Source organism: Galendromus occidentalis, unplaced genomic scaffold (assembly GCF_000255335.2).
Source record: "Galendromus occidentalis unplaced genomic scaffold, Mocc_1.1 scf7180000077487, whole genome shotgun sequence".
In the NCBI taxonomy this organism is placed as follows: Eukaryota; Metazoa; Arthropoda; class Arachnida; order Mesostigmata; family Phytoseiidae; genus Galendromus; species Galendromus occidentalis.
Genome location: NW_003805475.1, coordinates 600393 through 613547, shown reverse-complemented (window position 1 = coordinate 613547; position 13155 = coordinate 600393). Strand labels below are relative to the sequence as shown.

Below are 13155 nucleotides of genomic sequence, written 5' to 3'. Positions count from 1 at the left end.
TGTTTTGATGTAGTATGTATATTGGTAAATGTTTCGCTCGTATACTGTTTGTGCTGCTCGTATTTATCAGCGGCGTCCAAGCGTCGCGCTTCCCAACCGGGTTTCTCCCGTCTTAAAGAGTAACATTAACTTATGTGCCCGTCCCGCGGGACAGCCGGTGAATCTGTTCGCGATCCCACTGAATATCAGGCCGCCACGAGGCCGATGCGTTCGTCTGAACAGATTTCGCTGATCAGCCCTCGATCCGGGAGTGCTCCCTTGGGTGTAAATCCCTGTCCGTTATGATGTGTACGTCTGTTCATGTGTGTATGTATACCATTTTACCATGCCAGGCTCCAGTACTTCGCTCTGAGTAAGTCCTGTCTAAGCTGATTGACTCCGTTGCACCGGTCGAGCCGACCGTCCAAGCGAACGCTGGTTACCGCGCACAAAAATAACTACTGCGGTTTCTTCCAGCGGATAGGGAATCGATTCTCGGGGGGAAATGTTCCCCGTCTTCAGCTCGAATGGACTACCCTACCCGGAGAAGTCGCTTCTCATGAGTCCGAAGCGAACCCGAGTCAATGGCCACACTTCCCTCCTCTTCCGAAAGCTCTATCCCGAAAAATCTCGCGCCCATTCGTAGCTAACCGTGAATTGCATGACTTAACCAAGGTTTCATACAAAGTGGGCTAGCCTCACGTTTCGTCGTCCCAGTCACAGTCGATGATTCGACCTGTTTCCGAAATGAAAAAATCTTCCCCACAATCCAAACTAGCGATCTCGCCGTGATTGCATCGAATCGACGACCGACGATCGCTCATCGACCCGACGGCTTCCGCTGTGGCAGAAAAAAAATGTTGTAGCGTTATAGTGTGGAAGTCGTTATTGTCGTCGTAGTAATAGTTCTGCTGTAGGAAAGATTCAATTGTTTGACTAAATATCACAGAACCACTTTTGGCATGGTGGGTGGTTGTTTGGTTGGTTTGTTTGTTTGTTTAACTGTTCAGTTGTTGGAAAGAAGGTATGGTTTTAGGGGTCGAGGAAACCCTTGAAGGTCACTTGTCTCACTTTGTCTGCTGTGTGGGTTTCGTATCAAGACGTCATTGTATCTGGTGTAATAATGTATCGTTATTAACTGTATCCAGCAATGGGACTGACGGTATTGAAGCAGGAGAAGCCCGTGGTAACTTGGGTAGATTGAGCATTCGAGGGTCGGCCAATGCTGGCCATCGAACGCTAGTCCTCAATTTGACTAAACGAGGATCCACGGCAAGCCAGGACTTCTCCTTCCGAGGCCGAGCTCCGACCAAACGCAATCGGCAGGTCGGAATCCCCTCGCTCCTCTTGTAAAATCATTATTTCGCGCTCAAAACTTCCTCGCCGTGTGTCGCCGCGCAACCCCGCGACCGCTGACAATGTTATGTATAGTGTAACATTGTGTGAACTGTACGTGTATCACATCATGTGCTATCTACAGAGATGATGCGTTGTCGAGGACTGTTTCACCTTTACTGTAGCTTGGAGTTATTGTTGGTATTCATGTTGTTGTTTCACGACCTGAACAAGTAGATCTCACAGTGAATGTTTTTCTGTTTTAAACATCAGTTGTCGTTGTTTATGCTTCTGTGTATCATTCCAGGTCTTGTTTTCTAGCTTCTGTTCTGAAGATTATCCCCGTCGTTGATGCTGATGTCAATGTTGTGCTTGTTGCTCCTGTTGTCGTTGTACCTGTAGCTTCTTCTCTCGTAATCATCGTCGACGCTCCTCTCGACTGAGTAGAAGTAGTAGTCGTGGCCGGCACAGATGTACATTTGTCTGTCATGATCACCATCAATATCTGAGTGGTCTCAGTGTTGTGAAGGCTGATGTTTCTTTTGTCGGAGAAATGTTTGTGGATTCCGCGAGATGCTTTCACCTATTTTCACGTTTCAGGCGATCGTAGAGGCATATATTGAATAGGTAAACGGATGGTGAGCTGACGCAGTCGCCATATCAGAAGGATACGGCGCACCATCGCTCGTAAGCTTGCTCTGTATTCGATCCCGCTCCATTCGACGGTCGATTAGGATTGCTAACGATCGTAGGTCAAACGATTCACCATCAAGTTCAAAACTGGAAATTGCCTTCCGAACTACCGGTAGGGCCACCGAAGTGGAACTGAGTCTCGCCAGAGTCCGGCATCAGACCGTTGTCCTCGTCTTCGCCTTCCTGAGAGAAGTACCTGTCGATGATGTCGAATGCCTTCTGATAGATCTCCTGGTTGTCATGAGTTTGCAGGTACTCGATCTTGTCGAGACCGTAACACTCTTCGATTGCGAGGGCGTATTGGTTCACGTCCGTGTGGATTGCGTCGTTCGCTCCCTGCCGGAGGATATTCTCCAGACCCATGAGGGCGACCTGTACCGGAAGACAGTTTTAATTTTGAATCATTTGGAGTGACACCATGTGAATATTCCAGTGAATATTTTCCGGGAGCAGAACGAGGTGGAGAGTCTCGATACCCCAGAATCTCACCTGAACGATCTTGGCGTCGGCCAGCGACAGCAATTCACACATCGGTGGAATGCAGTCCTGACTGACCATGTATCGGATCTGCTCGGGGCTGCCACCTGAAGTAGCGTTCGTCACCGCCCAAGCAGCTTCCTTGCGAGATTTCATCTCGCCCGTTTTCAGGATATTGATGAGCGCCGGGAAAATGTTCGCGTTGATAACGGCCTGGACTTGATCTCTGTTGCCGGCCGTTATGTTGGATAGGGTCCAACACGCTTCCTTCCGAATGCTCTCCTTCGGAGATCCGAGCAAGTGAGCCAAGTAGGTCAACGCTTCGTGGTTGAGAATGACCTGCGTTTGGTTATCATCCCCAGTGACGATATTCCCGACGGCTCGGAGAGCAGCGGAAGCGACGCTCTGGTTCACGTGTCTGCGGGGAGAGAATCCTTTCAAGTATATTTTCCCGAGTATGTATTCGAAGAACGATCTTCTCTAACGAAATCAGAAGACAACTCACGCAAGTAACTCCACGAGCCTGCCGCAAACGCCGGTATCCATGACTGCTTGAATCTTCTCGTTCGGACCGTCGGACAGGTAGCTGAGAGCCCAGCATGTATCCGCCAATAGATCCGCGTCGTTCGAGTAGAGCAACTTGGCAAGCAACGGAAGGCAGATCCGAACGTGCTCGAAGTTCGGGGGCGGGTTCTTGCCGCGACAGAGATTGCTCAAGGCCCAGACGGCGTTTCGCGTCATCCCGATCTTTTGACTGAGCTCGATGAACCGGATCAGAGGCGGAAGCATGCCTTGCTCGATGACGTAGTCGCGGCATTTGGGTCCGTCGCCAGCGATGTTGCCTGGGGATTGGCGACGTGTAGTGGAATATCTATGGGGGACTCGATTCGATTGTGAGACCGGGAAGTCATTTCCTCTCGGGCTGAGGTCCACTCACCGAGGGCCCATATGGCTTGCTCTTGAACTTCATCACTGTCGCTGTTGAGGAGCTGAATGAAAATCGGAACCGCTCCCGCATGCAAGACGGCCTTCGTCTGGTTGGCGTTGCCTGAAGCGATGTTGGTCAATGCCCAAGCCGCCTCGAATTGCAGCTGAGGGTGCTCTGAGCATTTCAGGAATTCCACGAATTGAGGAACCACACCACATTCGATAACCTCGTCGATCGGAGGATTTGGCTCTGGGGAAGAACAATTCGATAATGATAGCTACCGAGGAATATCGCGCTCTCGGAATCGGATTCGCGGAAGATTCTCGCCGTCACGGGGGATTCGCATTGACTAGTCCTCACTCACCTCTACTCAATAGTTTTCTGAATTTCTGGACGCAGTTCAGTTGTATTCCTCTATCCGGAGTCAGCAGACCCTCGATCATGGCCGGGGTGACCTTATCCTCGACTTTATTCTGATCCTCCACCAATTCTTCGTCGTCGACACCCTCCTGTTCAATGGTAATCAGATCAGGGACCTCCGTGTTTGCGTGAGGGAGCGCGGAAATCTTCCACGGAGAGTCATTCAAATAGCTCGAGGGGAATGACTCACTGACCGAGTCCTCCGTCTCCAGCTCAGGACACGCAGGAATTACAGCGCCCAATGATATGTTTGGACGTGGCACACGGCAAGCTATTCTACGCCGGTAATTCCAAAGCTTTTTGTGAGCATTCGAAGGCTGGGCGGGAGACGCGAGGAACTGGGATTCATGCGGCATCGAAGCAACTTACGTTAAGATTCCTCCTTTTAAGGATCTCCTGTTCTCGCTGAGCCTTCCGGAGGCGAACTCCCTCTTCATTGCGACGTCTGCGAAGTTCTTTATTATCCATGCCATGGTTTTTGTACCCAGGACGTTGGGTAGGCTTGCTGCTGCCGCTGCTCATCTGAAATGATAAAGGATCAGAACTCTGAACCAATGACAATCGACGACCTGCGATGGTCGATCCCCGTCGAAGCCCGCAACACCTTGGGAATCATTCGCATGCATGTATCTGTAGCACAAGCAAGCCCGGTAACGGTATAGTTCAATCCACGCGGCATCCTGTTGACGGTACATGAATCATATTAACACAATTTAATCGGGGCACTCCAATCCTGAACGGCATTCTTTCTTCCAACGCACGTCCTCAACATCCTAGACATTTCCAATGACATTCCGAGAGTTCTCGAACATGAAATGTTTGATTCTCACAGATCTCTGTCTCTCACAGATTCTCACAGAATCCGTCAAGCTGGCTAGATTTCCTCGAATGAGTATCAATCTTTGAAGTTGATCGAGAGCGAACCGAGCCGGTCGGACTCCGCGGGAGTCGACGGAAAAGTTGATCTGACTTCCCCTGGCGACGATTTACCATGAACTAGCTTCATTCGCCAATTCCGTCACTGAATAGAACAGGCTCTCAATCGACACCTCCCACAGATAGAACAGCAACCGACGAATAATCTCCCCGAATCCGGTCGCTGGGAGAAATTCATCTCTCCATCGTAGGGGCGCGAGAAAACTTCACGAAATGTACTTGGGGCAAGCGAGACCGTCGGGAACACGACGTGATACCAAGCGGTGAAGTCGTTGGATGATCAAGAGGTGGTAACAAGCATGACTCAAGGCCCTTGAAGTGCTTATTCGCCTGCTTGGGGGATAGAGTGCATTCGGCAAGTCCTTTGGGTGGTTCCGAGCCCTACTCACCTTTGGGGGTAGTTGAGTACAGTTCAACAGGAAATTTTATGGCCTCGAAAGGTTGCTCCACGCAATTCGATAACAGGAGCAGTGTGTGTGTGTGTATGCAAAGGAAAGACGACGGAAGACACGACACACACGACTAGGCATGAAATTCAACCCGTTGGGCTTCAAGGTTGCGGGCCGTGAATTTCGTACGGCTGCACGTGCGCTCTTCACACCCCACACTTGAATGTAGTTTAATTCTACAAGAAATCGAGTGAAGATCACAGGGGGTGAAATTAGACAAAAATTTAATCTGGCAATGGGAGAGTGAGGTGAATGATGTTGATGATCTCTTCTTAGCGCTCAGGCGGAATCGGGCTATTCTTCCTTCTACAGGTGAGGGCTTCCGAGCTCCGCTACCCGCCCGCGGGATGTCAGCCCGAGATATGAAATGGAAGGAATGCGAAGGAGGACACCCCGACCAACGGGAATTCGCATACCGACTGGGACTTCACCCGAATACTACGGCGGAGACTCTCAGGAAGACGAAGAACACCCTACAAGGTTTGAGGCAAATGCCTCGTGAATGCAATACCTGGAATGAAAGGGTCCGTATGTGCACATGGGAGGTCTAAATAAGTCCAATCCAACCCAAATCCAGCCTCCCTGTCGATTATTGTCGGGGCTAGTCTTACCAATTGCGGATCGGGACTGCGCGCATGCTGTTCACAGGGTTCTCTCGGGTTCTTTAACGAAGGAAATGTTGATGCTGCCTCCGAATTCATCGTTGACATTATCATTGTCGTGGCGGAGCTACCTTCCAAGAAGACTAATATTCTATCGGATGTCGAGGTTCGGAGAGTGACCGCGTCTGTACGAGCCCGGAAATCCACATCAATGCTCAGTTCATACATTCACAGTCACAGCGACTTTCAGAGCCGTGGCACGCTCAGCAAAAAGGACTATAGTTTTCGAGCAGACCTCCCCTGAATGATAGGAACATCTCCCGGATAGCCATTACGCGGACTCGCACTCTAGGCGCCGCCTTCAAGCCGTCGAATCGGCATTTCTCCGAGATCTGCCCCTTCTGCTAGAGTCTGCCGAGCCTTTCCCGCGGGAACAGAGCGAACTTCCCCCATGCGATGCAAACGAAGACAATCGGGAGGACCTACGACTCCACAGCGATGGAGCCAGAAACACGAGTCGTGGCAGGCTCTCCTCTCAGAAAATTTATGGCTCACTGATTTTTCTTCCCTACTAAGGATTAAAGAAACAGTTTTCATAGATGCCGAACGAGTTGTCCGCTGAGAGCATCCGGCATATCTATCGGATCTCTATCAGGCGGGCGAATCGGCGAGATGGGATTTCAACTTCACCCCCCGGCTCGCAATCGAGGAGGTTCGGTGACATTGGCGTGTTCCTCCTTCCATGACAGCAGGGTCGTCGGAATCCCAATGAGGGATGGTGTAGCAGCCCCCTCCCGAAACATCAAGATACCTAAAGTCATTCCCCTATAAAATGGAAAAAAATAAAATGGAATAAAATCGCAATGTCTGTCTGGGACCGAACCAGTTTTTAGCGCTTCCCCTCCCAGAACAGACTTCATGCTCAGTCGACGCCGGATCACCTCAGTTAGGTCAAGACATACTTTTCAGGCTACGCATGTTCTCCGCAATATTTGCGTGTTTCTCCAGCTATCGTATTTTTTTAGCAAATGTAAAGCCTTGTAACTATGATGTCATCACAACTCTAGGTCACGGCTACTTCTATCATAGTCCGGCTCGTTCGAATTTAGCGCTGCCTGCACGAAGTGCACGTGGTCATAGCAGGTACCTTGCCTTATTCCGCAGGATTCCAACGAACTCGCCACTGTCATACCTACGCCACCACGCTGGCTGCGGGGGAAAACACCGGCGAACGAGGACGCTCGCAGCCTCTTGCGAGGCGCTGGCAATGTTCGGGTAGGATCGGACATGTTGAAACCTTCGCTGTCGTGCCAGTCTGTATGCCATCCGTTCAAGGACCTTGAGGATCCCTTGAAGGATCCATTCGAAGACCGGGAGTCCGCGGTGAGAAATGCATCAGCGTCTGTTAAATGACTCCGAGCCCGAGCTCCGACTCCGGCACAGCAATCCGCCCGATTTCGATCGGGTTCCAGGCAGGAATCATCCACACCATTCGGTTCGGTGGATTGGTGAGAAGATTCCATTCTCCTCATCACTCAAACGTTCCGAACCGAATCTCCTTATACCGTCCTTACGCTCGGGATCGCCCTTCATTTGTCCTTCCGGAGAAGCGAATTCCATGCCTCCAGCAGGATACATTTTCGTCTATGTCTGTCATTACTTTGTGTGAGTGCCTTCTCTCCACATTGACGACGTCTGTGATACACTGGGCCACCACGTGGGTGCCGCGGAAGCACCAGATCACCACCACAGGGATGATTCGAGATGGACAGTGCGACGACCGCTTGTGATGATATTCTAGCTTTCGAGGTAATGTGTATAAGCTGGACCGAACGGGCAGATTTGGAGGGCACCAGGGACGATGGAAGCACAACTTCTCGCGTCTGATCTCCCTTCGAAGGCGATTGGAATTAGCCGGCGTCAGCCGGTCAGAACGTCGCTCCTCCGCGAGCGGTGACCTGCGCGAATCCGACAGCGAACGATTCCGATTCTGCCTGATCCTCCCCCGACCTTCGTTCCCCAGCGCGAAGGCTTCAGGCGAAGGTCAGAGACGGCTTAAGCAGCTCCCGAGCCCCAACTTCAGTGGATGTTGAAATCGTTTCTTGTTCCAATCAGGAATTATTGAAGAACAGTCGGAAGTTGGATGACAACATCATCCATGCACTGAATACCACCATCCCGACTCAAAGTTTCGTTGGTGAGAAGGACGCGACCAAAACATGTAAAGATCTACACGCTCAGGTTTGTTATTTCGGATGCTCAGATCCACGAGATTCCACGGGCAGCTCATCATCATATCGCAGGGATGGTCAATGTATTGTTTGCAGTTGCCCATCAGCTGCCTCGTGTGAGCTCCACTCTACCGAATAATCTTGGGGGTGAAATTCGTGGGTGAAAACTGAAGTATCGATATTTTCTGAACGCAGCTCGAGGACGTTTCCACGTCGCGTAGGAAAGCAATTCAAGGATGCATCGAAATTAGCGAAGGCCGCGTGCAGGAGCTGAGAACAGCGAAGAACAAATCTCCCGACGACGTGAATGTGTTGAAGGCTCTTCGGAAGGAGCAAACGAAGGTTAGTATTCTGTTATCGAACGAATGGACTCCCCCTCAGCATACGAGACAGCCTTACTTGGCTCATGGGATCCAGTGTGGAGCTTGAAAACCCTTTCGCCCCACTCGAATGATACAGCACTAGGGCAAAATCTGCATAAAGAAGCCGTTTTCTTATTTTCAGTTCCGTCTCCTGCAGTCTGAGCTCGGTGTGGAAGAGGTCATAAGGAGCCGGACCTATAAAGCCTTCCATGAAAGATGTCGCTGGTACTACAACCCCTAGTCGGGCTTGGCATGATGCGAATCTTCAGCGAGGAGTATTTTTGTAGCCGATGAACTCATGTGTGCGTCTTGAATGCGCTCTAGGAAAATTTTAATAAATTGTAGTGAGCGTTTTTTCACGAAAAAGCTATTTTCGACGACTCTTATCGGTCGAGCAGCTGGTCCCTTCCGTATTCCAAGCCCTTCCGACCTGGGGAATTCCTGGAGATCCTCCTCTCAGTTTCGAATTCAGCACCAAATCGACGTGCTATTGTAATTCAGGAACCCGAAATTCATGCACCCTATACCTGCCGGCCGGTATGCACCCACAGATGTTCCCACGTTTGAAAATGAGCCTCCCTCTCCTCGGTATCCTCTATGGATTCCCAGCCCGGAAGCAAATCGATTCTCACCATATCTGGTGATGGGGAAAGCGATACCATGTTTAAACTGCATCTGCGACTCCTTAGAAGTTGAGATCCTTGTTGCGATGGAACGGCTAGACGACTTGGAGCAGCTAGTTAGCTGGGAGGCCCCGAGAACGAGAGAGCGAAATTCGAAATTATTCGGCGTCTCCCCGTTCGCGCGGCAGGAAGCCCGCCAAAAAGAATCATCGTCCTCCTTCGATTGGAGGGGTTCTGTTCAGCTGATTCAGCGCTCATTGTCAGTCTTTAGGGATTGTTCGAAAAAAGATATTCTTCCATTCCGGAAATGAGGCGTGGAACCAGATATCAGAGTCGATTGTAAGTTCATCCATGAGGGTTGGTTCTTGCCGAGAATGTTTGAATCATTCCAACTAAACACTAGAAATAAGTTCGAGATCACCGGTGAGAGACGATCCGTCAGGTCCGAGGCAAAGGTGAACTCGGACTTGGCTCGTACTGCGCTTGCTTGATGAGGGGTCGTTCGAGTCCACGCCCTCAACATCAAGGTATCAGTAGAATATCATCCATCGATTCGCCTAACGGTCGGCGACATCGATTCGCAGGAACAAAAAGCTGGGACAGGACAACCGAGCACGCAACGATGTTTCGCGGAAGGTATATCGGATCTAGGTATATCCCCGAACGATTCTTTAGAGTCTCAGATGCCGGAGTTGGAGCTCACGTTTTCCGGATTTCGTTTTCAGAGCTTGCCGCAGAAAGATGAAGACACCCTCGTTCCTGAACTCACTTTCTCTGATATTATGCCTGATGCTACACTGCAAAACACCAGCGGTAAATGACCAGATAGGACCGAGTGGGAACATTTTTAGTCCAATATCAGTGATGCTCGTTCATAGCAATACCTAATGTCAATTTATTTCACTGAACGAATTCAGTTCGAGACAGACGGAGCAGCCGATTGAGAGTATCGCACACTGTCGAAGACGGAGAATCTGCTCCTGGAATCGAAGAAGTTGACGTATCAGAAAGCGAAGTGAAGACTTCTGATGCTCACAATGGATCGGGAAACACCATGCCACCGAAAACTTCGAAACAAAAGACGCATAAGAAGCATTACAAGACTCCCAAGCCGGCCGAGGAGGAGACGCTGCCGGGAGATGCTTGCGGACGACCTGCCGACAGCGATAGCAGCGGGAAAATTCCGACTGAAAGTCAAAGGGATGACTCTGATCGGGAAAACCGTAGTCCCGAGGCGAACGCACTCAGCAATATCTACTCCACGGAAAATATTCTCGCGGGGACCCGGCATCGTTCCGACAACACTGCGGACGTCTCTCGATCGATTTCGGGCGATAGATCGGACAGTAAACGCGAAAATAATCGCTCAGAAAAGCACACCTCACAACCCTCAAAGATCCCGACCTCGAAAACCGGAAAGTCCGGCTTGGGAGCGCGACCGGTGGCGGTAGGGAGCGAGGCTTCAGAAGACGAGGAAAACAGACAGATCAACTCAATATCTGATCCCAGACTGAGGAGCTCTGTTTCAACGAGAGAAGAAACTGGAACAGAGGAGGCAGAGACATCGCGCTTCACTCGCAGCGGACGAAGTCTTCTCAAAGCTTCTGAGTATGAGAAACGAAAGCTCGAGAAGGCTAATCGGAGGCGAGCTAATCTAATACGCAAAACGGAGCTCGAGAGTGAAGTTCTACAGAAGCCGGAACACGTTATCAAACCATGCAGAGTCGTCGTCGAGGGTTTCGTGCTTTCGGACTTCTTGCCGCCTGTGGAGGAGCCGCAACCTGTTACGTCACCTGACAACGATGCGGCCGGTGAGGACGTCTCCTTCGAAACACTGTGAGTACTTGAACAAATTCAGACAAAGAACGGTGCCGCAGAAGTCCTCGCCGAACGGTTGGGGGAGGGGAGAGGATGAAGCTCGTCGAGTCAAATTACGAACGAAGCATCAATTTTTCCAGGGAAATCAGGAAGAAAATCTTCGAGAAATGCATCAAAGATAGCTCATCGAGCGAAGACGAGGACCATCGCGCGCCGTGCGCCGGCAAGTCAGAAAAACTATTCGATACCTTGCTTGTTCAGACCGGGAGGGAACCTGAAGAGACCGCGAATCGGACGAGTTTCTATGAAGGTACAATCCCGTCTCGACTCCTATCTCCCGAGGTTGTGACCAGTGAGGAGAGGGGGCGCCCCGCGGAGAACCTCACGGAAAGATTCGAGGCATTCAAGGAGACCCTCAGCCAGAAAGCGGCGGCTGGTAATTTCAAAGCAATTGCGGAGGCCGAGCCGGTTGTTCCTAGCTTCACGCTCGAAGAGGACGCGACCAACCAAACCGACGAGGTTACCACAGGCGTTCGGCGTGCCATAACACTCTGCGAAGAAGACTCCGACGCGGACTTGGATGAAGTGATGAACTCGAAAAGGTTAGCGAGTGAGCGATGTTCCTCCAACGAATGACGGACTCTTCAGATTCTCTACGAGACGCACACGAGAAAATTGAGGAGAAATGTTACACCATCCCTCCGAGTTCCTAAGCGGTTAACGTTCTTCCAGGAATAGGAGCCAGGGAGCCGGAAACTCGATCATAGACCCCGTTTTCTGCGATATAGCGACGAGCATGGGCAACCCGATCGAGCAAAAAGATCAAGAAACTCTCGAGCTCGTCATCGATTCGAGTCGGGATCCAAGCGAAAGCCGGCACTCTCAGTCGGAGGAGGACGCAGTCCGCGCCTTCAACGTCCGATCGCTGGGTGATTTCGTCGCTGAGGATGATCGAGGAGATGTCATAAAACAAGCGCGGAAATCCAAACTGCAGTCGACGTTCCTGCCCTCGCCGAACAAATTCGCGGATATCGCTGTTGGCACCGGTCCATCTCTGATGGCGAAGAGTCAAGGAGCTGATTTCAGTCAGGTGAGCTCCTACCTCCATCTCCTGCAACCAACCTCCCGTCTTTTGAACAAATCGTTGATCGCATTCGATCATATTGGAATGAGGACTGAAGGAAAAACACGTGTGGTAAGGACCAAAGCTCAAGAAGCAGTGTTTCGTTCACCTTTATTTCGTGATCACTCCGCTCCTATTAACCGTCGTGAGGGATACAACGACTAGACGGTTAGGGATCTGCGCAACTTCCAACACCCCCCTTGCGCAGAACCCCCAAAGACCTGACTTCACTGTAGAACTAGCTTCCTTCTGCAATGCTTGAATTTTTCCGCGGTGAGCCCCTTGGTGAAAATGTCTGCCACCATCTCGGTTGGCGGTACATGCGCGATGGAAACTAATCCTTCTGATATCCTATCTCGGATGAAGTGGTGCCTCAAGTCGATGTGTTTCGTCTTGGCGTGGTAGACGTCATCATCACTCAAAAGAATTTATCCCTTGTTGTCGCACCACTAATTGTAAGTCATCGAGCGCGGAATGCTGATTCTCGGGATCCCTTCGAAATTCAGGAGCCATTTTATCTCCTGGCACGCCGCTGAACAAGCCATGTATTCAGCTTCGCTCGTGGAGAGCGCCACCGTAGGCTGTTTCTTACTCATCCAGGAGACGCAGGCTCCGGCGAGAGGGACAGCGTACCCCGTCGTGGATTTCCTACAGTCTCGACAACCTCCCCAGTCGGCGTCCGATTATTACTTCGATGTCCGCTGTGATATTCCCATCAAATTTCAAGTGGAGGTCAATGGAACCCTTCAGATAACGGAGAATTCTTTTCAATGCCGACCAGTGGGTAGTCGTCGGATCAGAACAAAACTGGCTCACAGCGCCGACGGCGTGAGCTATGTCCGGTCTTGTAGTTTCTGAAAGATGCAGTGGGCTACCCACGGCCTCTCGATATGGTGCCTCGGTAGGCTCGTCGGTTTCAGTTCTTTTCTCAAGTACCGAACCAACCTCTAAGGGCGTTGCCGTTGGTTTCGACTCCTTCATGCCGAATTTCTCCAGAATTCTTCTGATTGTTTCTCTCTGATCGAGCACGATTACTTTCTCATTCGGTCGCTGTGTGATCTAGACTCCTAGACTGTAAGCTGCTGTTCCGAGGTCTTTCATAGAAAGTATCTCTTCGAGGCTTCTTATTATTTTCGTCTGCAATAAGGACGTAGATGGTGAGAATGAGGACCTGCTCTT

At 50.7% G+C, this 13155-nt stretch overlaps 2 protein-coding genes across 2 annotated transcripts; one reads left to right on the top strand and one right to left on the bottom strand.

Moving 5' to 3' along the window:
- Positions 1–1101: 1101 nt before the first annotated feature.
- Kap-alpha1 (karyopherin alpha1) lies at positions 1102–4354 on the bottom strand. Its single transcript, XM_029112247.1, has 6 exons — positions 4202–4354; positions 3777–3921; positions 3422–3661; positions 2990–3326; positions 2497–2902; positions 1102–2379 (listed from the first exon to the last, which is right to left on the bottom strand). Exons 1-6 carry the CDS (start codon positions 4352–4354, stop codon positions 2089–2091), a joined length of 1572 nt encoding a protein of 523 aa, XP_028968080.1. The 3' UTR covers positions 1102–2088.
- A 3181-nt stretch (positions 4355–7535) lies between these two features.
- Ccdc58 (Coiled-coil domain-containing 58) lies at positions 7536–8779 on the top strand. The gene is made up of 4 exons (XM_003745976.1): positions 7536–7628; positions 7935–8060; positions 8246–8392; positions 8555–8779. Exons 1-4 carry the CDS (start codon positions 7584–7586, stop codon positions 8651–8653), a joined length of 417 nt encoding a protein of 138 aa, XP_003746024.1. The 5' UTR covers positions 7536–7583; the 3' UTR covers positions 8654–8779.
- The last annotated feature ends 4376 nt before the right edge of the window (positions 8780–13155 follow it).

What these genes read in the sequence shown, in the direction of transcription:
- Kap-alpha1 (XM_029112247.1), bottom strand. Translation starts at nt 4,354, where the DNA reads ATGAGCAGCGGCAGCAGCAAGCCTACCCAACGTCCTGGGTACAAAAAC. An exon ending in CAGAAAACTATTGAGTAGAG is followed by an intron (nt 3,662 to 3,776) that starts GTGAGTGAGGAC and finishes GTTCTTCCCCAG; the next exon opens with AGCCAAATCCTCCGATCGAC. An exon ending in AGGCTCGTGGAGTTACTTGC is followed by an intron (nt 2,903 to 2,989) that starts GTGAGTTGTCTT and finishes CTCTCCCCGCAG; the next exon opens with ACACGTGAACCAGAGCGTCG.
- Ccdc58 (XM_003745976.1), top strand. Translation starts at nt 7,584, where the DNA reads ATGGACAGTGCGACGACCGCTTGTGATGATATTCTAGCTTTCGAG. An exon ending in ATGATATTCTAGCTTTCGAG is followed by an intron (nt 7,629 to 7,934) that starts GTAATGTGTATA and finishes TGTTCCAATCAG; the next exon opens with GAATTATTGAAGAACAGTCG. An exon ending in GTAAAGATCTACACGCTCAG is followed by an intron (nt 8,061 to 8,245) that starts GTTTGTTATTTC and finishes TTCTGAACGCAG; the next exon opens with CTCGAGGACGTTTCCACGTC.